Below are 25,723 nucleotides of genomic sequence, written 5' to 3'. Positions count from 1 at the left end.
ATTCGAGTTGAGTAAAAATTTTATTTTCTTGAACAGTTCCAAATATTTTTTGATGTAAAAATAAAAGAGTGGTATAAGTATTATCACATTTTTTTGAATTAATATTATAATAAAATTTTTCATCTAACATTCTTCAATGTTATTCAATTAATTATAGAATCAATAAAAATATATACATAGAATTGTTTCTTAAAATAATAAATAATAGTTATTTTATGAATCCAGCTTGCACCAAGGCCTGCCTGGCTGCATTTGTTATATGTTTGAATCTGTCTGGACCAAGCTGTATGCCTCCAAACCTAAAATGAAGTATTGATATTTATATACTTTCATTTCTAATCAATTTGATGTTTTTGAAATAATATTAACTGCATTAAAAATCTATTAAATACATAGAAAAAATGACAAGTATTACTCATTTGAGGGAAGATGAAAAAAAGAAAATAGCTTAAAAATAGTAAGTTTGTACAATCTGAAAGGTATTTGAAAGCATAAATAGTAAGTGTGAGTATGATTTACATATTTCAATGGAAAAAAATTACTTTTTCACTTTTTTGACTTACCATCTGGATATAACAACCATAACATTTTCCAAATTGAGCAACTGCAATAAATGTAAAACTCTTTTGCTGGCATGATTTTCACCATCGTCTTCGCAATCCTGTAAAAAATATGTTAAATGTACCATTCAAATGTTCTTATTGATATAATCATCAATGTGATTACTGAGTTTTGCCTTTTGATTGAAAAAATTTGAATTGGACATATTCTTGTCAATAATTTTTTTTTTTTTTTTTTTTTTTATTTATTTATTAACCCAAAGGGATCATGAGTGATCCATAACAGGCATATTATATAACATAGCAATAGTAACAATAACAATTCCAACAACTAAACAATTTCTCAATAAATCAAATATTATTCTGTCTTCTTTGGAACAATTGATCTTTCACTTTACTTGTGAACACCTTGATAGTATCTGAGCCCGTGATGTTGTTTGTCAATTCATTAAACCAGGTGGCAGCTTGATAAGTTATTTTCCTCCTAGGAATGTTTCTGGCAGTTGGCAATATGTAGATGTTATGTCTGGATCTTGTATGGTGGGTATGCACATCACTGGCATATCTGAGATTAATGCCAGTATCCACTAAGTTGTTTTTGATTTTGTAAATTAACTTAACACTGTCCAGGTAAACTAATTCCTTAATTTTCAGAAGATTCAAGTCATTATAAAGTTGCCTGGTGTCTGATGAAGGTGGTTTGTTAAATAGTACCTTGATGACTTTATTTTGTGCTATCTGTAGTTTATTTATTATCTGGGCAGTTGTTTGTCCCCAGAAGGCTGGAAGGTAATTCAGATGTGAAGCAATAAGAGAATTATACATTTTGTATTTGGTAGTGGTGTTTAAATATTTGGAGTTACGTCTGATGTTGTATCTGATGTAATTCAACTTTGCAATCAGATTTTCTACATGTGAACTGAAAGTCATCCCACTATCAAGTATTAGTCCCAAGTATTTGACCTTGTTTACCTCAGCGAGTTCTATATCATCTATACTAAGTAATAGTTTTTTTGTATTTTTTATGTGCTTTGAGATTCTCAGATATACACATTTATCACTGTTCAGTTTCATGCCATTCTCCAAGGTCCATTTATTAATTAATTCCAGGTCCCTCTGAGCTTGAGAAAATATCAACTCAGGCTCACCTGAATAGAAAAGTATGGTATCATCTGCATACAGCAGAATGTTGCCTTTAATATCACAATTCACGATATCACCGATATAGAGAAGAAAAAGAACCGGCCCCAAGATGCTTCCCTGCGGAACACCAGACTTTACACATTTTTTTGTACTTTCCACCTCATTTGTTACCGTGAATTGGTATCGCTCATCAAGGTAGCCTCCAAACAAGTCCAAAACCTTCCCCCCGATCCCAAGTATTTCTAGCTTTTTAACGAGTACCCGATGAACAACCATGTCGAATGCCTTGCATAAATCCAGAAGTACAGCGAGAACCAACTGGTCCTCATCCATCGCTCTGTATATGAATTCAATTGTATCAACCAAGGCCGTTTGAGTACTACGTTTTTTTGTGAACCCATGTTGATTCTGATATTGGTAATTTATATCATCAAGATACTTGAGCAACCTCTTCTTTATCACATGTTCATAAACCTTAGCAAATACACTAATTACAGTTATTGGTCGATAATTACCAGCACTTGTTCTGTCACCTTTCTTGAATATAGGCGTGACCTTCCCAATTTTTAATGCCTTAGGGAACTTGGATTTTTTTATTTCGGCGTTAATTATAAACGCTAATATTGGGGCAATTTGATCTTTTATGGCTTTAATTGTTGTGATTTTTATACCATCATGTCCTGGTGCCGTATTATTTTTTAAATTTGTGATGATGCTTACAATTTCCTTTGCACTTGTTGGATATATGTGCATTTCTACATTAAAACTTGGTCTTGCTGTATTTGATAACTGGCTTTGTATGTCTGAGTTGGAGTTTGCTGCAATATTAATAAAATGATCATTTAGGATTTCAGCTATTTCAGTCCTGCTAGTATATTCTCTACCATCTGATACCAGTTTTATAATTGTATTCTCTTTTTCCGGGTGATTTATCAGGCCTTTTATAACTTTCCATTGTTTCCGTTCATTCCCATCTGAGTTGGCAAATTTTTCTTGAATGTGTTTCTGCTTGTTTGTTTTCACCATTGCTCTAACTTCTTTCTGTAGTTTTCTGAATCTGTCGTTATTTGCAAGTATGTATGTTTTTTTCCATTGTACATATTCTTTGTCTCTTTCTTTTATTTTGTTTTTGAGATCAGCGGTGAACCAGCCTTCACTAAAATTAGCTGTGGTTCTTCTTCGTCTATATGTGGTTACTTTATCTGATTGTTGTTGTATTATTTTTATTAAGGTTTCAAAATCTATATTTTGCTTAGGTGTATTCTGCAGTATATTGTCTAGGTTATGTGATAGTTGCTTTAAGTTTATAATTTTGGATTCATAGTATTGTTTCTTCTTCTTCAAGGTTTGTTGAGTTAAATTTAGTTTTACAGTTATTGCTTTATGATCTGAAACACTTACATCTGTTAGCGACATTTCTACTTCACAGTGAAAATTCATGAATACATGATCGATTATTGATTTTTTTTTCGTTCTAACATCAACTCTTGTAGCCTTGTTCTTGTTGATTTCATTTTGAATAGTGTAACCATTTGATGTCAATATTTCCATATAATCAGACACTGCACTGTTGTTATCCAATAGGCATATATTAAGATCTCCAATAAACAGAGAGCTTTTGTCAGTGAGTGTGGTACTCAAAACCTCTAGGAAAGATGTGACCGATGAATTTGGTTTCCTATAAATGCCATATATCGCAATCGGTAGTTCCACCACTTCTATCCCCAAAATATTATTACCATCTATATCTAAGTTAGTTATTATGTTAGGAGTATATGAATCTTTTACCAAGATTGATACTCCTCCACCTCTGTCTGATCGACATACATGTTTGGCTATATAGTTTGGGAATTGTATTGAATCAAGTTCTTCCGTATACAACCAGGTTTCACTAAGTATCATTATATCTGGAGACTCGTTCAGCAAAATGACCTCCACCTCATCCATTTTATTTCTAAGACTTCTAATATTAAGGTAACTTATATTTATACATGTTTTTGTAGTTAGTTTTATTAGTTTTTTTGAATATTCTTTATGTCGTTTATTGTGGTTATTTTGATTGCTTTAGTTTCCTCATCTTTCTTAACATATATATTTCCATTCTTCACCCATACGAATTTTATTCCATGTTTTTTCAATTCTCGAGCCTGCTTAAATAATTCTTGATTAGATCTTGTCAACTCTTCATTGAAAAACACCGTGGTTTTCAGGCCCCCTATCTCTAGTTTATCAGTTTCTAATTTTCCAAATTTTTTTCTTGCATCGAAAAATCTAACTTTTACATCGTTGTTTATGCATTTAATTCGTATAGTTTCAAATTTTCGTATCGGACTTGTATTTATTCTCTCAGCCTCAAATTCACCCATTTTGACATCAGCATTTATCACTTTTATTAATTTCTTAGTGATATCCTCGACGTTTTGTTCCTGTTTAGGAATTCCATTTATTATTAAGTTTTTGCTTAAATTGTTTTGTAGGTTTTTTATATTTTCAACATTTTGTTGTTCCAGGGTGCTAATTCTTTGGTTTAATTCATTGTTGATTTCTTTTTGCTGATTGAACTTTTTTTGTAGTTCATCATATTTAACCGTCATTTCCGATAGTACTTTTTGGATTTCTCTCTTGAATGAGTTAAATTCACGACGAAACAGAGATTCTATTGTTTTATTTCCTGAATTTTCTTCATTTCCAACGTGAAAGGTCAAATCCTTAACCTCACTTTCTGTACATACGTTACAAACCCAGGAATTTTGACCATTCTTTTTTATTTTCTTCACAATATCGTTGAATTCTGCCCTCTGCAAATTAGTACACTTCAAATGAAACCAAAGTTCACATCTTGTACACTCAATACTGTACGAATTTTCATTTATTTTGCCGAGGCAATTTCCACACTTGATTATCGAATTCGCCATTTTTCTTTTCAGCTAGAGCATTAATTATGTACAAAGCATGATCATCATGCTTTCCACAAACCCAGTTCATAGTTTAACAGATCCGAAGTTTTAGAAACTAGCTATAGCCGAATATTGAACAAGAGATTGAAGGTTATGATGTGTATTTACATTTGAATGTTAATAAGAGGAATGGAAATCGCCTTGTAACTGATACATTTGCTTTGATTCCAACATTCACCCTTGTCTGACACGACAGAATAGCAGTAGCAAAACATAATTTGATTTATTATATAATTGAAATTATCTAATTGATGCTCAAAAATAGTTTACAATGTGATTTATTTATGAAAATTTATTTGTGCTCCTCAGTTTAATGATTTAGCTATTGTGATGTTATGAAAAAAGGATTCATGATAAAACATTCAATAATTGAATCAGGATTCTGCATGCCTATGGATTTGGCTAGCTCGATTTAGTGACACTAAACTCCAATCCCTCTTGTATTCAGGATTAAGCACAAATGTTTACTATCCGTTCCTTCTATCTATATTCTGAGGTATTAACACATAATAAGTTTCACCTCCAAATCTAATTGATTACCTAACAGTTTGCTTTTGAAATATTGTTTGAAGCTAATCATTTAAAATCTGGTATTTTCATTTCAGAAATAAGTAAGATCCTTTATTACATACCTGTAAAAATGACGAATTTTTAGTAATCCTATATGCATATATATTGTGAGTAGCTTGTGCTATTTTCTTATTTTCCATCAAGAACTCTAAAAAATCCCTGCAAGAATTGTCAAATTAGTAAAAACATAATATTTCATATAATAATGATCCTTACTTAACATCATTCTCATTAAATACAGCGCATACATGTCCCTGAAATACACTTTTACGGTCTTCTATAATTGGACCATGAACAACATCTCTAGAAAACCTTTGAAGATCAACAACTGGCTTGAGAATATTTTTAGTAAGAGGTTCATCAAGTTTCTCTTTGTCTTTTTTACTCTTAGGTTTGTAAATAGTATATTCCTTAAGTTTTTCAATCCATTGGTATAAAATGGGACTTCCCATACTTTCTCTATAATTGGATCAGAATGAACAAAGTTAAAAAGAAAAAAAAAACAATAATTGTTATAAATTCTTACTCATATATAGTTTTGAATTCTTTGTAGAGCTTATGTTTCTCGTCAGTAGTCAATTCAGGCGCCATCAATTCATATTTTGGTGGGTTTTTAGAGGGATATCCTGGCTGTAATGTAATAAATAATTTAACTGATGGCGATATTTTCATAGTGAATGATCCACTTCCATCCTCTGCAATCCATTCATTTTCGTAAATTGACTTGAGTACTTCAATTTCGTCAGCTTGTTGTGATATGTCATCAACTTCCATTTCTAAATTGCGATATATACAAACTATACAGTAAAATTATTAATATAAAATGTAAACTCAATTTTGAATGATCTTTCAAAATTAAAGGTTATCTACTGACAAAACGAAAGTATAAGTTGTAAACCACAGAAACTGATTTAATTTTCTTATTCTTGAATCGTATTCTTTGGACGCAATAAAAAAAGATGTGACAATCCTTGATGAAAAAGTGACAAAGAGCAAATGTACTTCTTGAATCTTGATTGAAGGACAGTTTCTTCTCAATGAACTGAGTGACTGTGAAAAGATGATCAATCGTTGATCTGCCCGCTCTAAATCCGGCTTGTTCTTCTGCCTCCATTTGACTGTATTCTCCCTCTAGTTTCCGAGGCATTCGATTAGAATTTTTTGCTTGTAGATTTTTTTTTTAGGTGATGTGGAGCAGGCCCATATTTTAGTTTGTCTATGATTGTGTCTATCAATCCTTCACCTTAGAACATAGAATAAACCTTCATCTAACCTGCACATCTGACAGCAATTCAAGAAACGAAAACAGACTTCTATTCAATATTTATCTGTTCATTATTATTACAATATTGATTTAAATTTAAAAAAATGGATTCATCTACACTAGAAGGGCTTGATTTTGACCTTTATGAAACTCTAGAAATAGAGCCTTCATGTTCAATCAATGATGTAAGACATTCTGCAAATAAAGTTTTGAAATGTTTCATAAAATCTTTTTCAGATTAAAAAAGCCTACAGAAAAAAAGCTCTTTTGTGCCATCCAGATAAAAATCCTGATAATCCAAATGCTGCAGTAGAATTCCATAAGCTTACTCGAATTTTGGCGATATTATCAGACGAGAAAGTGCGAGAATCATATGATAAAGTATTAAGAGGGCGAAAAGAGGCAGCCTTAAGACACAAAGAATTAGATAATAAAAGAAAAAAATTCAAAGAGGATCTTGAGAGTCGAGAGCGGTTTGCTAATTCCCAAAAAGATAAGAAAAAATCGGAACAGGTTTGTGAAATAATGAGCAGTTCATTCTAATTCTTATTAGTTTTTTTTATATTATAATTATTGTGTTGATATTCCTATTTATAGGAAGAGATTGAAAGGCTGAGAGAAGAAGGCTCTCAAGCTCTACAGGAAGAAGTTCGGAATGTTACAAATAAAATCAGAAAAGAACATGGTCAAGAAGATCCTTTGGATGCCTCAAAATATAGAATTAAAATAAAATGGAAGGCTGCAAAAAATGATGAATCAAATGGGGGTTATACTAAAGATATGATACTCAAGTTTTTATCAAAAGTAAAATTATCATTTTCCCAAATTATTTTTGTGCTAATATACAGTATATTTTCAGTATGGAGATGTTAATGTTCTGGTGCTATCAGCGAAGAAAAAAGGAAGTGCAATGGTTGAATTTAAAACCAAGTCAGCTGCTGTAAGTATTTGTTTTTTGATAATGAAAAAAGATAAAGAAAAAATTTAATTTAATTTTAAAACCAAGTCAGCTGCTGTAAGTAATTGTTTTTTGGTAATGGAAAGAGTTGAAGAAAAAAAAGTTGTATATTAAATTTGATTTTTTCGTTAAGTTTAAAGGCTGTAACTTGAAAGAGAGTAAGTTTTGGATGGAAAATTATACTAAAGATCCTTCATCAGATTTTGATAGTAATTCACAGTTTAAAAATATTTTGTTTAATTTTGAAATTTTATACAATTTATTTATTCTACTGTATTTAGGGCAATTGACCTAAGTCCTTCAGCCCAATTTAGTAGAAAATCATTTTAAGTTATTCAATTTTTTTTTAATATTAACATTGTCCTGTCTATAAAAATATGATTTAATAATTTTCCTTTGAGATGAATGAATTGTTATTTAATTTCAGTATTGAGCTGGCTATAAGACACAGATCATTAGCAATTTTTGAAATTTAATATTCCATTTATAAAATCTATTTTGTCTTTGCAGGAAATGGCTATGAACTGTGAAAAGGGATTATCTATTAACCCTTTAACTCTTGAATGGGTTACCGCACCACCTCCCTCCACTTTCAGAGGACTAGAATTTCTTATTAAAGGTACAGAATTTGAAGGCATGACGATGGAGCAGTTGACTAAACCTGATATCAGGAAACGATTCATAGAGAAGATGATACTAGATAAATTTAAATAAATTATTTTACATAATAAATTTTTTTTATTAACAGGTAGTAAATTTATTACACTTAAATTTGTTACTTTAAGGGCACAAAGTTTTTATTAATTATCACGAAAACTTTGTGAAGATCTATGACTTTCGAGCGCTCTTCTGATCTATCATTTTCCCACAATGTCTGTACATACTGCATTTATCTCTATACCGACTCATGCAGATTTAAAATTTTTTTATGGTTCTCCATTTTATTAATTCATTTCAAATTGAATGTGTGCTTCAATATTGTTCAGTAAGATATTTGAATCGCCCTCTTACCTTGCTGTGTACCTCTACCTTATCCATTCCACTATATTTTTACCCTAAGCCTCAATCAAAAATACGGAACTAATGAGAGTGAATCTTTTTTTTCAAAACAGTAACAATTGCTTGGATAATTTAAACTATACGAAATGAGTGGCTTTAAGACTACTTAAATTTTAGTTTTCTCAGGAGAACTCAACTGTTTCTGTCGGTAAAAAGATGCCTAAAAAGTTTGAGAAATCCTGTTGGGGAGATTTGAAATTTTCAAGGTAAGTTGAGTGTGAATACCTCAGTCAGGTTTGTTAATAGGCAAAATTCATTCAATAGTTCCGATTTATACAGATAGGTAATTTTGTTTTCCAATAAATGAAAAAATACCCATCTTACTGAAATTTGAATATCACTTGTTTGGTCATCAGATTTAACTGAAATTTGTTTTAAAATACATTGATTTATCAATTTAATGAGTTACCCAAATATTCGGCTTTTAATTACTGCGACGCAGTTTACGGGCCATGTTTAACTAGAGTAGATTGTGACAGGATACAGAGAGTACAAAGATCTTGCCTTCGATTCATTTATGGTATAAGGAAATATGATCCTGTTATACATAAACTTAAGACATGTAAATGGCTTGATATGGAGTCTAGGCGTGAACTGCATGCTGCTGTGTTGTTCCATTCGGTTATTATAAATAAGTGTCCACCGTATCTATATAATAAGGTTCGTTTTCGTACTGATGTCCATTCTCTGAACTTGAGATTTAGGGGACTTCTTACTCCATCACAGCATTCTACAGCTTCATTCACTCGTTCCTTCTCATACAGAATTTATCTACTTTATAACCGAATGCCAGTTAACTTCAAGACTTTGCGTCTTGCCAGTTTCAGGCGGAATTATATGGAATGGCTGCGCGGACGTCTGTATTAGTCAGATGTAATTTTTATTTTCATTTTTAGAATGGTTTTAATATCGAGAATATATGACACCTTTGATTTTTGTTTTTTCTCTTGTACGGAACATTATTTTGTATGTTTTTTTCTCTAAATTGTTTTTTCGGGACTTGATCTTATATCAGTTTTACTACCTCAAGTTTCTTTCTACATCATTGAAGATGAGCTTATCTCTTGATATAATGTTACTTTATTGTATGTTGTCGATAAATAAAGATTATTATAATTATAAGGGAAAAAAAACAAGTTTATTTCATTGCCCCTTTGCACAAGCTTAATACATAAGTCTTGTGGAACAACTACTCATATAACCGCAGTTTAATTTTCTCTTTTCAAAACAGAAGTAACTACTCATATAGGGTATGGTCTGCATATGTCAAATTCCTCAAAAACCGCTGACTATTTCCCCAAACTTCGGTGAGTTATCTGTCGCCAGAGCGAGCCTACTTTTATTTTGGTTAGTTTCAGTAACCACGCCTACTCCGGTTGGCAGTTGTCATTTTAATTTTCAGATTATTGTTTATGAATATTTTCATGACATCTAACACTAAAAAACTTTATAATTTAAATTATGAAACAAATACTCTTCAGAGCCAATAATAACCATTAGTTTTTTACAAATTAATAGAGATCAACCATTTATAATCTCCAAAATTCTGTTGACCATTGAAAAGTGTCAAGCGGTCCGTAAATACAAAGCAGGTTACCTGAATCATTGAAAACCACTAGTTACCGCTCTGAAATTCTCGGCGATATACGGACCATACCCATCTGTCTTCTATCAAAAGAAAATGTACAATTTGCAGTGTTTTATATATTATTTGTACTAATAAGCAGGGTATTTGATTGAAATCATATATCATCAAATTATCAATTTATTGGAAGAATTCCTAGGAACACATCAAGTCGTTTTTTCATAAATTATTTAAGAATAAAAGATTGACAACATTTGCAATAGAAACTTAGACCTTACAAGCCATTCAGCTATATTGAACAAATGAGTAAACGTTTGGCCAGCAATGTAACATAAATATTTAAAATCACATGTATAATAAATATTGCTCCAAACTATATAGTACCATTCACACTTTATACATAGTGCCTAGCCTTTATTAAGACATTAAACTGATTTTATGGAACATTGTTATTATCATCAGAATATTTCTCTTTATGAAAAGAAAACCATAATTTTTTTAATTGAACAAGGATTAATGAAGGGAAAAAATCGAGATGTATTGTAAGAAATTAATATATGTTAAAGATGAAGTTGACTACCCAAGGACTTATGCAAATTTGGTTCTTTATCTAGACTGAATTGGCTGTGTTACTTCTTTACTGAAACCTTCGAAATGTTTTCAATTTGCTCCTGTATTGAACGAAAATTAACTTCAAAGGCCAATGCTCAAAATTACAGTAGTCTGTTTTTTTTTAAACGTTTCACAGAGAGAGATCAATTTATACATAATTAATACTATTATGATGTTCATTTCACCCACACTGATCTATTAAATATACAGACAACTTTTAAGTTAGGCAATTAATAACATTTCTTCAAAGTTGAGAATTTTTAATTCTTCAACAGGAAATGCATTAATATTTTACAAATGGAATAATACAGTAAAAAAATAAAAAATCTGAGTATTTCTTGTGACATCCAAAACACTGTTGAGGCATTCACTCATAGAAATGTTCCTGTTTTATTATAATACCACTGATATGGAAAATATTTACACAGAGATCCCTTGTCAATTTTTGCACTTTGTTTACTTCAGTAGAGTTCACTTAACACAACGTAAAAAAATATTCTACATTTGATTATTACTTAAACTTAGAGTGTTGAGCCTGGTTATGTCATTGATTCGGACCACCTTCTTTTTTCGTGTCTTCTATGATACTGAGTTTGGTATCGTCATCGCCTGAAAAAAAAAAAAAAAAAAATTGATTTATATATATAATTAATAATTATTTATAACTAAAATCAATATTAATGAAGTGTAATAAGAATTGTCAATTTATTAAACTTGCTTGAAGGATTGTTAATTTTTTTTTGTTATTCACAATAATTAGTTTAATTTGTTGATTTATTGGTAGAGGTCAAGGATTGGGGAAATCAATTTGATGCAATTATACCGACGTTTCGATTTTTATTCAAATCATTCTCGGGGCTATCATCAGTTGACTCCTATTGCTACTTAGAAGGCATGTAAAATGCTGTCATATTAAAATTCGTGGGTAGAACGATACATGAATGTATATGAGATAAACTCATGTCACTAATACCTATACAATCAACTTAGCGCTTACAAACTATGGAGGGTATAGATAAGAAGAATTATCTCTTATTTATTTTGTTTTTTATTTTTATTTAAGAACTTTTAGTTTATTCATTTTTATTTTAATTATTCATCATACATATGGTAGAAGTTTTGAGAAAGTGTCCAGCAAAAAAGGAATTTAGGAGGTGCTAGTGTAGCTAGAGGGTAACCAATCCAAGAAGGCGAACATACTTTCATCCTTGTTTACTTCGGGCTTTATTTCAATCAGTTCTTTATGACGTTTCCTATGAATTCACCCTCTAGCTACACTACAACCTCAAATTTATGTCAGTTCAATGGATACTTTTTAAACAGGGAGATTATTCTCTTCATCCCTACCTTCCATATTACAAACGTTTACCAACATCTTGTTTTTGAATGAAGCTCATTTTCACCTCAATGACCAGGTGAATAAGAAGAACCGCCGCTACTAGAGTGTAACCAATCGGAAACGCAAGCATCGGAAACACCTTGTATATTGCAACCAAAATTTTAATGTGAAATTTCATGTAAAAAATAACATGAATATTTCAAGTAACTCACAAAAGCTCTCGACTTAAAGTCAGTGCTGTTCTAATTCATATCCAGTACTAAAATTATCTCTTTGAATTAAAATTTTTAAATCGATAGCAGAAAAGAAGATAAATTGTCTAGAAGCTAATTACCCTCTTTACACACTGAGAAATTAATGAAAATGATTTACTCACTTTTTTCAGACTTCACTTCTTCTTTTACTTCCATATTCACATCCTTACTGTCCGACTTATCGAATCGTGGTCGTTTCTTGCCCCTATAGTTTCTGCTGTCCCTTCGACCTCCTTCTCCTTCATCCTCACTATCGGAAAATTCATTATCATGTCCAAGTCTCTTATCTATTTCTTTTTGTGGCAATCGTTCATCTTTGTCCGCTTTGTCTTCCATGTCAGAGTCATCGTTAATGGCATCTTCTGGAATTGCCTGTACTTGTACACCTGGAGCATGAGGCAACATCCTCAAATTTTCGAATAGTCTTGTTTTGATCTTCTCCAAATAGTCGGGCGTGTTTTGGTTAGTCATATTGCTAGGACTGATGTGGAGTTTAAAGTCAGGTCCAAAATATTCGAAGTAATCATTGTAAGGAAGTTCGTTGGCAATTTCTACTCCTAAGGCTACTGAAGTTTCATAGGTCCAAGCACGAGAGACATTTCTTATTGTGTAACCTGATAATTAAAAAATCAGAAATGTGAAATACATTCAGGATGTAATAATTAGATTACATTAAGGTGAAAATTTATTCCTAGTTTCCTCAAAAAGTAGTCAAATATTCAAAAACAAAAGAGCCTTGAAAAGATTGTTAATTTATTTGTGGTAGCTGATTTATTGGTTCAGGCCTCTTTACCAGTATATAGCAACTGATCAAGTGCAGCAATAAAGATTATTAATCTTATTTATTATAAAAATGGATTGGCAAAATATCTCAAACCAACTTAATCAACTGAATATTTGAGAGGGTTAAAAACATTGGTAAAATAGACTATCGATAGTTAAAAAAAGTTGAAGTTTCAAAGATTAATTTTTGTTCATTAGGTACATGGATTGTGTCATTAATCATACTGAAAGGCTTTTCCATATTTTATTTGATCCCCTCAAAGTTGAGCACATAAGGAGTGCATATTTTCAATTCCCATAAATTTTTCTCAAAAAAGTTAAATTCAAAGAGGCTGACACAAAGGTAATGTTGTTTCAACTGCTCCAAGTTTGACCTTCTTGCAAGGAGATTGAATATAATAATAATGATTGAGTCAATGTTCCTCTTAGTGGGGAATAATAAAGCCTACGGAGTATTCCCTCCTACGTGTATAGGTTGAAGTCGGGGAATAATAATTAATGTCTTTATGTTCGAATAGTCATAATAAGAAGCATATTTTATTGTAGAAATTAGTAGCAAAATAAGCATGTGTATAACACACATGTTCTTTGAAAATTTTAGCTCTTTCGGATATACGCAAACGTAAAATAATCGAGATCCCAATATTTAACATTCTACTTGTCCGATCTACATGGTATACTGAGGTTTTTATCTGTGGTTTTGTATCATACGTTGAAATGTATGTTGTACCTAAGATGTCTAAAAACCAGGTGTATGAACTGATTAGCTTTTGATTTGCCAATTTTGAGAATATTAGTAAAGCTTCGTTATGTCAACTGTAGGTAGCGCTATCAACAAATTAAGATTCTTGTTATTTATTATTTATGAGTTTTATGCCATTATGTACCTATATATGTATATCTTTCATTATAGTTATGATCTATGGAAGCAATTCTTGTAATTGAAATACCAGTAAACTCTCTCTCTATTTCAAATATTTGAATTCATTCCAGTAAACGTTTCGTGTTTCGTTTCACGACTTTGCACGATCATACTCGGTTACACATCTCTTTTGATTGGTCAGTATCGGGTTTTAATTAATGTATCCAATCAAAATCAACGGAAAAAGATCGAAATGACAAGTATGACATTGCGGCGCCGCCACGAACTAAAACCAATATTTTCAATTTGGTCGAATGTCATTGCATTCAAAATTTGAGGAGTGCACACACCATGGTTTTAGACATCTTAGTTGTACCATTTTTATTTCCTCTGCTAATACTGAGATTCATCTAAACATGCTTTATTGTTTGAAGTTATCACTTCTTTGTATTGCTCTATCTCAAAAGAAAAATCCGATATATGGGTATGGTGTATCAGTTATTTCAGCTGGAATATACATTTTGCATTGTATAAATTAGAAGTAAATCGGAGATAATAGTGTTGCAAAATCGAAAATAATGTAGTGTGGAGTAAAACCAGTTTCGGTTCACATTGAAGAATGCTTTTTTAATTATGCATTCAACTCTGTACCAGTTGAAATATTCTTTAGCTGAAATATAAAGAAAATTTGCCGTGACCTCAAGGAGTACCTTAAACTTCAATGGTGTATTTAGAATTGTTGTTTAAAAGCTATTATGTAAACTTAGTCTCTGATGACATCAATTTGGCTGTTCAAGAGGCGTGAATAAATAAAGAAATAAATAAAAAAGAGCAGAAAAATAAAAACTCACCTCCTCCACCAACCATCATGAAGGGCAAATTATATTTCTTCACGAATTCTACACACTTGCCATGACCCTTAACAGTCAAATTGAAGCAACCTAACCGATCTCCTGTTAGAGAATCGGCTCCACATTGGAGTACAACAGCGCTAGGTTGAAATGTTTCCATAACTTTACTGATTATCGGCACAAATATGCTTTCATAGGCATCATCATCCATGCCATCTCTGAGGGGTATATTGACTGCATAATATTTTCCTTTGCCTGCACCAATGTCTCTGAGGTCACCAGTTCCTGAAAGAAGTTATGCTCATTAGTGCAACTTTATTCCAAACTTGTAGAGTTAAATATCTCAAGGAATAATGAATATCGAGAGAGCATTTTGAGATTTGTAATACAGTAATGTATGAATAGTCCGAACAGTCCCAATTGGGAAATTAATCTATGATTAGAATGTGTTAGGATTATAGATATCATTCAATATGATTTCTTATAATGCCTTATAACTCTATTCTTGTGACTGCTTCAAATAATCCAAAGAAAATGTGCCGTAACCTAAGAAAATACCTAGAACTTAATTAACCTCAGTATTTATAATTGTTTTATTTTTTCGCTAGAAAGAATTTGTTAATTTTGTTTAAGTTAATTTATGTGTTGAAGCCTTGTTACCAGTACACCTGTACTGATTTAAGGTCAGAAAAATTAAGATTATACTCGGAATGATTTGATAAACCTAAAGGAGCATGCCAACTTCCTGTTTGGATTATCCATACATTACTGTAATTGATATTCGAGAATTTCAGAGCGGTTACTAGTGATTTTCGAAGTTTCATGTAACCTGCTTTGTATTTACGGACCGCTTGACACTTGTCAATGGTCAACTAAATTTTTCATTGACAGAATTTTGGAGGTTATAAATGATCTATCTCTTTTAATTTGTAAATAACAGTTATTAATAACTCTGAAGGGTATTTGTTTCATAATTAAAATTATAAAGTTCTTGAGTGTTAGATGTCAAGGAAAATATTCATAAACAATAATCTGAAAATTAAAATGACAACTGCCAACCGGAGTGGGCGGGGTTATCGAACCTAACCAGAATAAAAGTGCGCTTGCCTTGGTGACAGATAATTCACCGAAGTTTGAGGAAATAGTCACAGGTTTTTAAGGAATTTGACATATAGGGACCACTAACTTACTAACAGTTGGTGATATACGAACCATACCCTATATAAAAATACAAAATCTCAACCCGATCGAATTATAAACACTGATTTCTTAACCAATATTTTTCTTGAATTTAAATGATTTTAATGACCATGCTCAGGTCGAATTTCAAAAATTAGCCAAAAGGATAATGAATATCATACCTGGGAAGTACTCTCCATATTTATGGAAGGACACTGTCATTACACGATCAGTAGTATAAAAAGCTTCTTCAACACCATCACCATGATGAACATCAATATCAATATAGAGAACCCTCTGATGATATTTAAGTAATTCCAATATTCCTAATACGATGTCATTAACATAGCAGAATCCAGATGCTTCAGACTTTTTAGCGTGATGTAAACCACCACCCCAGTTAATACATATTTCAGATGCTTGTTTGTTCAACTTAACAGCTGCAGCCACAGAACCTCCTGCAATTTATTAATAAATATAGAATCCAAGTTGCTATGTTGACAAAAATTTAAATCTTAAAAAAGAAATGAAGAATTTTAATTGTATTTCTAATATTAGTTATAATATGTAAACTTAATCCCTGATACTAGCAGATTTTCCTGTTTGAGAGAAGGGAATAAATAAATAAATAACTTGATTTTTCTTAAGCAAAGTGCAATTAACCTGAGGTCATGAAGTTTGAATCTTATTGTAGAACAAAAAAAAAAAAAAATAATTAACTAAAATTAAAAAAATGAAATTATTCCATCATGACCATAATAACAATAAATTTTTTCGTGAAATCAATTATAGAATTTCTATCAAATACTTTATCATTTCATTCAAAATAAAATTCACCTGCTGAGAGCTGACAGAATTCATATAATCCGTCAAAAACTGGACAGTCTTCACCAACATTGAATCGCTGCATTTGTTTGTTATATTCAGACATGTTATCAGGCCTTATAGAGCGTAGGAACCTTATGTAATCATCTGAGTGAAATTTAGTCATTTCTTCGGCTGTTGCTTTATGAGGTCGCTGAAAGAAATATTGGTTGGAGTAAAAAATAAAGATATTTTGATTTAATTAATTTTTTTCTGAAGCAGAAATATGTAATATATACAAAATATATATGCAATAAATTACTATTTCACACAATTAGGAGCAAGAACACCAGAATATCATTATGAGTCGATTTCCAGAAAATACAAAAGTTATATGATTATTTAAAAGAATAAAGAAATTGTTTCTGTTGTATTTTCTATCTTATTGATAGTGAGGGATAATTTTTTAGATGAATCCCCAAAATTGTCCATCTGTACCATTAAATATGATAATTCTATTGTAGACAACTTTCAGAATTACCTTTATTAGATGTGTTATTATTATTATTTTTTTTTCAAGCGATGAATTGTCTGCCAATTTTATGGTCTCTGTAATGGTCTCTAGGAAACAAATTCTGTAAATTGGAATAAACTAGTTTTTCCTTATCTGGAACAGGTACATTTGTCATACTGAGAACAAGGTTAATGTTTTACGAATAATATTGCTTCGAAATTAGTTTCTATATGTATGATTTTGATTAATGCCTTGGAAATTTTGTATAGCATTATACCTTCCTTTGAATTGACCTTTAAAAAAATTGCAAGGGGTCTGAACAAGAAATTCTTTAAGATAAATATTCAAATTATAACTTGTTCACATAATCTAAACTAAAACTTAAATATTTTTATGTACAATCAATTTTTCACTCACATAAATTTCCATTTTACGGTATAATCCATAATTCAAGAGTAAATTATGAGTCATACGTATGCGATGAGGTTTCATGGGATGTCCCTGGCCATAGTAATAATTTCCAATATCACCTGAAAAAAAAATTGCAATTATCTATACATGAAATAAAGAAGTAGAAATTGATGTCTTAATATTCCATAAATTCATGAAAAATTTAGAGTTATCGATGAAAAATGAATAACAAAACACATTTTTAGAAATTTTTCTGTCTGTCTGTACACGTTAATATCGTAAACTATTGCACGGTTTTCATAGTTCCGCAATGATCAGCCTGGAGCAAGTTTTAGGCTCATTTTTTATTTTTTTTTTTAACGAAAGGAGGTGAAGAAAATTTTCGTTATTTTAGGATAGTGTTTTACACAGTCTAACTAATAATATATTTATATTACATCTATATGTATATACAAAAATTCGGGTAATTCATCGATCAACCGTAGTAGGTAGCATCATTATGACATCACAGCGAGTGTGACCAATGAGAAGAAAGCGAATGATACGGTGCTTGGAAGTCTGTCGTTGGAATCTAGACTTAAAATTTCAAAAATCATACGCATAGATAACCCTCAGAAAACCCGTAATTATATTATAAGCAGACATGAGTTAAAAGTAATTATTTGAAGATTTGGAAGATATATTCCGAAAAATTAAGAAAAAATTTTAATGATTGATACTTACTATCATAGTAATAACACACTCTTTTTCGGCTGTGAGGTTGAGTAGCCATTTTAAAAACAATCTTTATTTAAATTATTGAATAATAAACATTGATTTTCACTTTAAAATAACTTGTGCTTTATATTTAAAATTTACTTCACCTAACACACCACACAAACTAAGAATGGATGAAACTGAAATGCTGCAGTGACAATTGACAGATGCGCCTCGTTTCTTGTCATAGATAAGTAGTTCCTTGTTGTCTATGACTCTATGAAGAGAGCATAAAGCAGTAGTAACTAATGGTAAGATCACACGTCTCCTCTAAATAGAAAAGCGATTATTTTTTATAATATAATAAATATATTTCATTATGAAATCAACTAACATTGAATGAAAATCAAATTCATTATTATTTCATTACTGATGAACATTTAGTAGAAGTGTTCTGCATTTGACCTTGTACTTTTGGCTTTTGGTCGATAGATGGCACGGTATTGTTTTTACAAAAAATTTTATTGTTTTTTTATTCGTTTTACCCAGTGAAATTAAATAATAAAGTGATTGTCAGTAATCTAGATAAGTGAATTACTTTCTTTCATTATTTTATCTATAATGAATTTTCATCGAGTTAGGAATCTTTTAAATACCCTATGAAATTTATGTTTTATTTTATATACCTATTTCATTGTTAAGAGAAATTTGTCATTATTATTATTACAGAAGAACTGGAGATATTTTTCATTATTTTGAAGGAAACCTGCTAAATTACATTTGATTTGGTATTGCAACTACAAAAAATTTTTCAAATAGGTATACCTAAATCAATGAGCTTATTATTATTTAATTTGTTCTATGAATGTTTCTTTTGGTATCCAAAATATATTTGGATACATCTCTATGAGAATTATTCAGGAAGCAACAGACTTTAGGTCTCAAAAATTATAAAAACCCTTTTTGAATTCTAATTTTTCAAAATCAAGCAGTAATACATTTTTCAAACATTCCTTATCAAGCAATTACAGGAAATTAAACATATCTTTCATTTTCATGTTGTTATTAGCTTACTCTAAATAAAAGCTTATAGTGGTTCCATCAGAATGAAATCCATTCATAATTTTCATAACATACAATGAGCTGCAATTATGTTAGGTTATATGATTCTTGGAGAAAAAAAGGTTGGAAATACTCTACATTCTATTGAAAAGGATACCAAAAGATTCAAAAAATTCAGCCATTTCTTCATAATCAATATATATTCGGAAAAATTTACAAAAAAATTATATTTATATCCTAAAATTAAATACAATAAACTTCAAATATACATCATTTCAGCCATGGAGCTCATTTTTTTTGGAATATGCACTAATGTTTCAAAATAACTTGCCAATTCGTCAATTGTTATATCGCATGGGGGTGCTGAACTCATCCTTGCTTGTGTAGAACAACTAGTCCCTACATTAGACGTTTCACTTTTCTGAACTTTAGTAGGAGAGCGAGCACTTAGAAAGCTTTGTGTTGAGAATTTCTTGAAGTCACATAGATTAATGTTTAATTGTTCACATCCATCGATGATCGATTTAAAGTCCTGATCATTCTGAGAACCATGTCCAAACAACCTATCTTTCCTTTTAGACGCGCTTGATTTAACTCTGGACGTTTTCACTTCACTGTTATTATTAAATTTGACAAATTTGAATACAGGATCGCGTAAAATTTTCCTATTTGTTCGTTTGAATGACGTTGTATGTTTTATGTTATGAACATTTTTGGAACAGTCACATGTTCCAAAGTTTATACTAGAGAGGGATTTAGATCTTCTACGAAGAAATGGGTTATGTGTATGTTTTTTGATGGCTTCTTTTCTGCTAGAAATATTTTCGATTTCCAACAATTTCATGTTGTTTGATAGATTCAAGTCCTCTTCCGACATGATTTTTCGCTACAAAAATAGATGATTTAATTTTTGACGTAAGACATCGCAAAATGTTACTTACCAAAAGGAATAATCCTCATTATAGACCTAGAGGTCAATATTTGTAGCGTAAAAAGTTTTGGAAAGCAGATATACGAATGCAAGGCTTTCTGCAAATGCAAATATCACCACATTCTAATGAAGATCACAACCAAAACACAAATAAATGATGACTAACATTGTTTCTGTTTTTATTCTGTCATTTGTCAAACAAAGGAAATTGCTGGAACTCTTAGAGCGGGAAGTTTAAATTTTAATCAGTGATAATTTAAGGCCAACTAAGAACTGAAATTGAGTTTGTCATCAAAATTGCATATTCATCGCTTTTGAGTGGTCATTCCTTGAATAGATTACTGTATTGTTTCGGCTGCAATTTTCGAATTTTAATCACAGAGTGGTCTCTAATGATAAGGTTTGACTAATATGTCTAAAAATACTGGTTAGATTTTGTTTAGGGTGGTCCCAGCCCAGTGTTCTATATATAAACGCAAAATCTCCAATCTGTATTCACGGAAATATTGTGTATTTCTTTTTTAACATTCATCAGTGGAATTTCCTATGATTTTGATGACAGAGCTTGATAGCTCATTTTATCAACACCCAAAATATAAATTCCGTCGGTTATTTGAACACGGAAATATCAGGTATTTTTTTCGATATTTTTTTGAATTTTCTGTGATAGTGGGTACACGAAAATGTTGCAGGACGCTTGAAAATGTCATTCTACATCTAAATGAAATCTTTATTTCGATCGAATGAGCACTTTTCAAAATAACAGAAAAATAAAATTTCGAACGGGCATATTTACGGAACAACCTCTAGTCGGATGTTGCTCATTAACGAACATATTTTTGTTCGTGAAGTGTTTATCGTTTTTACCCTTTCGAGGATAGATTCTTCATCAGTGAGTCGAACCTAATCGTTTTTGAGACCATTACTGGCTCAAAACTAGAGACATTGCGACAAAATGATTAAGCTGTCTGTGTTCAGTGAACGAGCGCTCAAAAAGATTCAAATATCAATACGAAAAAATTAAATGAAATATTTAATATCAGTTCTCCTTTTTTCCAGACAATCAATGCACATAACCGAAATAATCATCTCTCTAAATATCATGATTCAAATTTGCTATAGAAACTTTTCAGCCGAAACTGGATAGATCGTCGCTACTTGACCCCGACAGTCAGACCTTATCAGCACTGCGGTCACTGTTTTCTAAATTTTTTCGATATTCAGTGACGAGCGCTCAAAAAGATTGGAATACCAATATCAAAAAATTTGAAATAAATATTTAGCGGTGGCATTTGAACCAGTTGCGAAATCCAAATATAATTTTCGTCCAAAACGAAGTTTTTTGAAAAAAGTTTTATCTGAAGAAATATTAAAAAAATGGGAGTCCTCATCGCATCAGCCATTTTTTTCATAAGAATCTCATTCACTCAAGAACTGAAATATGCCATATTACTGAAATTGTAATCAAATGAGCTATCTAATGATGCAACAATATACTGGGTGTGCTTTTGAAATAAGGAAGTGGTAGTCTGTTTCCGGTATAACCGGAAGTATTAGAGGTCTGAAAATATTTTAGAGAGAAAGATCACCCATTATGCAAATTTTCAGAACAAAATTATGATTAGTTTTCCATAAACGAGTTATTACACGTTTATAGAAAACGATTCATAATTTTGTTCTGAAAATTATCCATCGCGGCGAAACAACCTGTATACAGAGTGTTCCAAAATTGGGAAATAAATTCCTATAGAAATGGGCTCGGAAATGCTTTGTTTTCCAGATGCAGGGTATTAACTTGAGAAGAAAATCCATTAGATAAAAAAAAAGGATTCAAACTGAAAAAAAATAATTCAGTCATAAACTTGCCGTCATATAATTATGAATTTTTGAAATGTTTATTAGGATATTGAAAAGAACGAGACTGACTTCGAATCCCACCGTTACATCTTTATTATAATTATTTTAAATTGATATTAGTTAGTAGATATAGTTAGAGATATTTCGTGATAAAATAAAATAATAATGATATAATAATAAATTGTAGTATAAGATTTGCGTGAACTGCGAAAATTTCAATGGGGGTTGAAATTGTTATCAACGATTTCAGAGTTTGTAAATTATAAATCGAGCGGAATATATCGGGTGTCCCAAGGTGAGTGGCCTATTAGATTATTATGGAAACTATTGATGGTAAAGATTTCAAATTTTGTGGATAGATATTTGGCCATGTAAGGTACATTTTTAAAATAATTTCACATTTCCAGTGTTGCCGGATGTACGACAATTTGGCAACAACTTTGTTATTTTGAATGGGACATCCGGTATTTCTATTTTTTTATGTTACTCCATAAAATATTAAATCTATTTACTCTTACTTTTCCATCCCTATCTTTAACGGTTTTTGAGTTATTAATTATTTTTCGAAATTTCAGATCAAATTGGCGTATTACGAAAATGACTCTAGTTCGCTCAATATTTGAGATTTAAGTCAGAAATTTTGCGAGTCGTTAGATATTGATCTGATCTGTGTCACTGCTTTTGAATTATGGTCGTCAATAATACAGGACGGACCAAAAAAAATCATCATTTGCCAAGTTACAAAATTGTAAAAAAGTCTATTTTTTCAAATTAGACACCTAGTATATTTTTCAATTTTTGGAATCAGTACAACACACTCTACAATTTTTCTATTCACGTCCTTATACTTATCTCAACTGGATTCCGAGTTATATGCGTTATATGTGTATATCTTTCTTGAGCCATTATTTATAGAAAAACCTCGGAACAAAACACCTGTTAGGCAATAATTGTTTATTTTGACATTTATGGATTGAACTGATTCATTGATATATCGATCTATGAACGACATAGAGAAAATAACAATACAAAAGAAATTAACGCTTATTGAATCAATGTGAAATTTAATAAACGCATATAACTCGGAATCCAGTTGAGATAGGTATAGGGACGTGAATAGAAAAATTGTAGAGTGTGTTGTACTGATTCCAAAAATTGAAAAATATACTAGGTGTCTAATTTGAAAAAATAGACTTTTTTACAATTTTGTAACTTGGCAAATGATGATTTTTTTTGGTCCGTCCTGTATTATTGACGACCATAATTCAAAAGCAGTGACACAGATCAGATCAATATCTAACGACTCGCAAAATTTCTGACTTAAATCTCAAATATTGAGCGAACTAGAGTCATTTTCGTAATACGCCAATTTGATCTGAAATTTCGAAAAATAATTAATAACTCAAAAACCGTTAAAGATAGGGATGGAAAAGTAAGAGTAAATAGATTTAATATTTTATGGAGTAACATAAAAAAATAGAAATACCGGATGTCCCATTCAAAATAACAAAGTTGTTGCCAAATTGTCGTACATCCGGCAACACTGGAAATGTGAAATTATTTTAAAAATGTACCTTACATGGCCAAATATCTATCCACAAAATTTGAAATCTTTACCATCAATAGTTTCCATGATAATCTAATAGGCCACTCACCTTGGGACACCCGATATATTACCGAGGCATTGATCATTTTTTTCAACACACTCAATACAATTTAGAGTGTTTTTATGAATTTTAAATTTACAATTCTATTCAATAAAAATACCTACGAAGCGATGAACTTTGAGAGATGAAAAACATTAATATATTATCAATATTTGGTGCAAAGCCGTACTTTGCGTGTTTAGAAGTCTTCAGGCATGAGAAGCACGAAAATGATGTGGCATCCATTGTTCATTCGGGAGAAAATCAATTTTTCTGGAATTCGAAGAAACAAAAACAATTCCTGAGATCAAATGTCATTTGAATAAGAACTACGAGAAATAATAACTTTTTGATTCAATTATTTTCGATAAAAACCTTTGATAAGTGGTAACATTTTTTTTGAACAACAAAATTCTTCACAGTATTGTCATTTTTTTTTTCGTTTGTTTCAGACTAGTTGAAATATACCGAAATTCTGTAGGAAATGGTCAAACATGGAGTAGTTTTTGTTTTATGAACTAAAATAATAAAAACACCTGTTAACATTTTTTGTTTAAATACAGGGTGTCGCAAGAGGTACCGTACATACTCTCATCAGAGGTAGAGTAGGATTAGGACATTACGAATTGAGTATAAAAAATTAATTTCTGTCTTTACACGGAGACCTGCAGGGTGGGTTTTCATATTCATGGAAAAAATGAAACCATCATCAGAACCAAACTTATCGGCGGAATTTATTGAAACTTGGGATGTTATTGATACATGCCGAGGTGGAGTCAGAGAGATATTAATTATTTCAATATTCCAGGACCGGACCCATTATTTCTCAATCCTCATTTAAATCGTTCAGGTTGAAAATATCACTTTGTACCTATTTCGAATTTAAAATCATTGTTTAGACTTCCAAAAAGAACAAAAAATCACTTCAATACGCGGTATTACTGGAAGTTGTCACATGCAACATTCATTTTTTATGAATTTTTGAAATTGGAAAAGTTTGTTCAGTGAAAATTGTCTACCAATGGATGTGGTACTATCATAGTATAAGGAATGGTACTATGTATAGAGGTTAGGCTACGGAGAACGGAAGGTAGGTACGGTTTTATTGAAAATTTAGTTTCTTGGTTAGGAACCACGCTGTAGTGTTGCCCCTTTTATCAAAAAGTATTAACAACTTCGATATTTCAAATAGATCACGCCGTATATAATAATTTTTTCGGTTTTCCGTAGCCTCTTGATTATTTATATTTTTATGTGAAAATTCATAGAAAAATAAATGTTTGTTCGGAAAATGATGTCATGCATATACATATTCATTCATCTAATTCTTTTTTTTTCATTCCAAAAAATGTATAAATGAGGACTTTCCGCAATGACTCTTAGAAATGGATAATAGTGAAAAACTCATATAAATCGATGGTCTCTAAAATAATCGTAATAATGTTTGAACTGATCGCTGAAACGGTATACACCCCTCTTAACTTCCTTGTCTCTACTTCTGGCGGTTTTTGAATAATTGATCGATTTAATTCTTTTTTGCAAAACATTACCACTTTCCAATGATCAGTCATGTGTAATAAAGTACGTAATATAAAGTTTTTTCAGAATGGTTTCGTTGGACGAATAAAAAAAATTCCAGGACGAGCGTAAGCGAGTCCTGGAAATCTGTGAGTCCAATATTTTTTTGGCAACCGTGTAGAATAACAAATCAATGAGACGACACATTTCTTTTATATACATTTCAATTCTTATTTAAATTGAACAGAACAGAAAATACCACATATTAGCAGAAACATTCTAGTTCTAATTTAAATTAATATTCATAT

At 31.0% G+C, this 25,723-nt stretch overlaps 4 protein-coding genes across 4 annotated transcripts; 1 reads left to right on the top strand and 3 right to left on the bottom strand.

Moving 5' to 3' along the window:
* Position 1: 1 nt before the first annotated feature.
* LOC123673129 (protein IMPACT-like) lies at positions 2 to 6,111 on the bottom strand. The gene is made up of 5 exons (XM_045607569.1): positions 5,757 to 6,111; positions 5,447 to 5,689; positions 5,293 to 5,389; positions 564 to 661; positions 2 to 299 (listed from the first exon to the last, which is right to left on the bottom strand). The coding sequence occupies exons 1-5, from the start codon at positions 6,002 to 6,004 to the stop codon at positions 209 to 211; spliced, it is 777 nt and encodes a 258-aa protein (XP_045463525.1). The 5' UTR covers positions 6,005 to 6,111; the 3' UTR covers positions 2 to 208.
* A 262-nt stretch (positions 6,112 to 6,373) lies between these two features.
* On the top strand, positions 6,374 to 8,223 carry LOC123673128 (dnaJ homolog subfamily C member 17). Its single transcript, XM_045607567.1, has 5 exons — positions 6,374 to 6,679; positions 6,732 to 7,007; positions 7,092 to 7,298; positions 7,354 to 7,434; positions 7,963 to 8,223. The coding sequence occupies exons 1-5, from the start codon at positions 6,599 to 6,601 to the stop codon at positions 8,164 to 8,166; spliced, it is 849 nt and encodes a 282-aa protein (XP_045463523.1). The 5' UTR covers positions 6,374 to 6,598; the 3' UTR covers positions 8,167 to 8,223.
* Positions 8,224 to 10,260: 2,037 nt separating this feature from the next.
* LOC123673126 (histone deacetylase HDAC1) lies at positions 10,261 to 18,638 on the bottom strand. Its single transcript, XM_045607565.1, has 7 exons — positions 18,429 to 18,638; positions 17,712 to 17,824; positions 16,814 to 16,994; positions 16,159 to 16,434; positions 14,798 to 15,082; positions 12,424 to 12,915; positions 10,261 to 11,317 (listed from the first exon to the last, which is right to left on the bottom strand). The coding sequence occupies exons 1-7, from the start codon at positions 18,475 to 18,477 to the stop codon at positions 11,253 to 11,255; spliced, it is 1,461 nt and encodes a 486-aa protein (XP_045463521.1). The 5' UTR covers positions 18,478 to 18,638; the 3' UTR covers positions 10,261 to 11,252.
* A 1,006-nt stretch (positions 18,639 to 19,644) lies between these two features.
* Positions 19,645 to 20,601, bottom strand: LOC123673131. The gene is made up of 2 exons (XM_045607571.1): positions 20,405 to 20,601; positions 19,645 to 20,349 (listed from the first exon to the last, which is right to left on the bottom strand). Exon 2 carries the CDS (start codon positions 20,338 to 20,340, stop codon positions 19,723 to 19,725), a length of 618 nt encoding a protein of 205 aa, XP_045463527.1. The 5' UTR covers positions 20,341 to 20,349; positions 20,405 to 20,601; the 3' UTR covers positions 19,645 to 19,722.
* Between the last annotated feature and the right edge of the window lie 5,122 nt (positions 20,602 to 25,723).

This window comes from Harmonia axyridis, chromosome 2 (genome assembly GCF_914767665.1).
Source record: "Harmonia axyridis chromosome 2, icHarAxyr1.1, whole genome shotgun sequence".
NCBI classification, from domain to species: Eukaryota; Metazoa; Arthropoda; class Insecta; order Coleoptera; family Coccinellidae; genus Harmonia; species Harmonia axyridis.
The sequence above is the reverse complement of the archived record's forward strand: the minus strand, read 5'-3'. Positions and strand labels throughout refer to the sequence as shown.

What these genes read in the sequence shown, in the direction of transcription:
- LOC123673128 (XM_045607567.1), top strand. Translation starts at nt 6,599, where the DNA reads ATGGATTCATCTACACTAGAAGGGCTTGATTTTGACCTTTATGAAACT. An exon ending in ATAAGAAAAAATCGGAACAG is followed by an intron (nt 7,008 to 7,091) that starts GTTTGTGAAATA and finishes TCCTATTTATAG; the next exon opens with GAAGAGATTGAAAGGCTGAG. An exon ending in TTAAAACCAAGTCAGCTGCT is followed by an intron (nt 7,435 to 7,962) that starts GTAAGTATTTGT and finishes TTGTCTTTGCAG; the next exon opens with GAAATGGCTATGAACTGTGA.
- LOC123673131 (XM_045607571.1), bottom strand. Translation starts at nt 20,340, where the DNA reads ATGTCGGAAGAGGACTTGAATCTATCAAACAACATGAAATTGTTGGAA.
- LOC123673126 (XM_045607565.1), bottom strand. Translation starts at nt 18,477, where the DNA reads ATGGCTACTCAACCTCACAGCCGAAAAAGAGTGTGTTATTACTATGAT. An exon ending in ACCGTAAAATGGAAATTTAT is followed by an intron (nt 16,995 to 17,711) that starts GTGAGTGAAAAA and finishes TATTTCTTTCAG; the next exon opens with CGACCTCATAAAGCAACAGC. An exon ending in CATGATGGTTGGTGGAGGAG is followed by an intron (nt 12,916 to 14,797) that starts GTGAGTTTTTAT and finishes TTTAATTATCAG; the next exon opens with GTTACACAATAAGAAATGTC.
- LOC123673129 (XM_045607569.1), bottom strand. Translation starts at nt 6,004, where the DNA reads ATGGAAGTTGATGACATATCACAACAAGCTGACGAAATTGAAGTACTC. An exon ending in GAATTCAAAACTATATATGA is followed by an intron (nt 5,690 to 5,756) that starts GTAAGAATTTAT and finishes ATCCAATTATAG; the next exon opens with AGAAAGTATGGGAAGTCCCA. An exon ending in ATGGTTGTTATATCCAGATG is followed by an intron (nt 300 to 563) that starts GTAAGTCAAAAA and finishes ACTTCATTTTAG; the next exon opens with GTTTGGAGGCATACAGCTTG.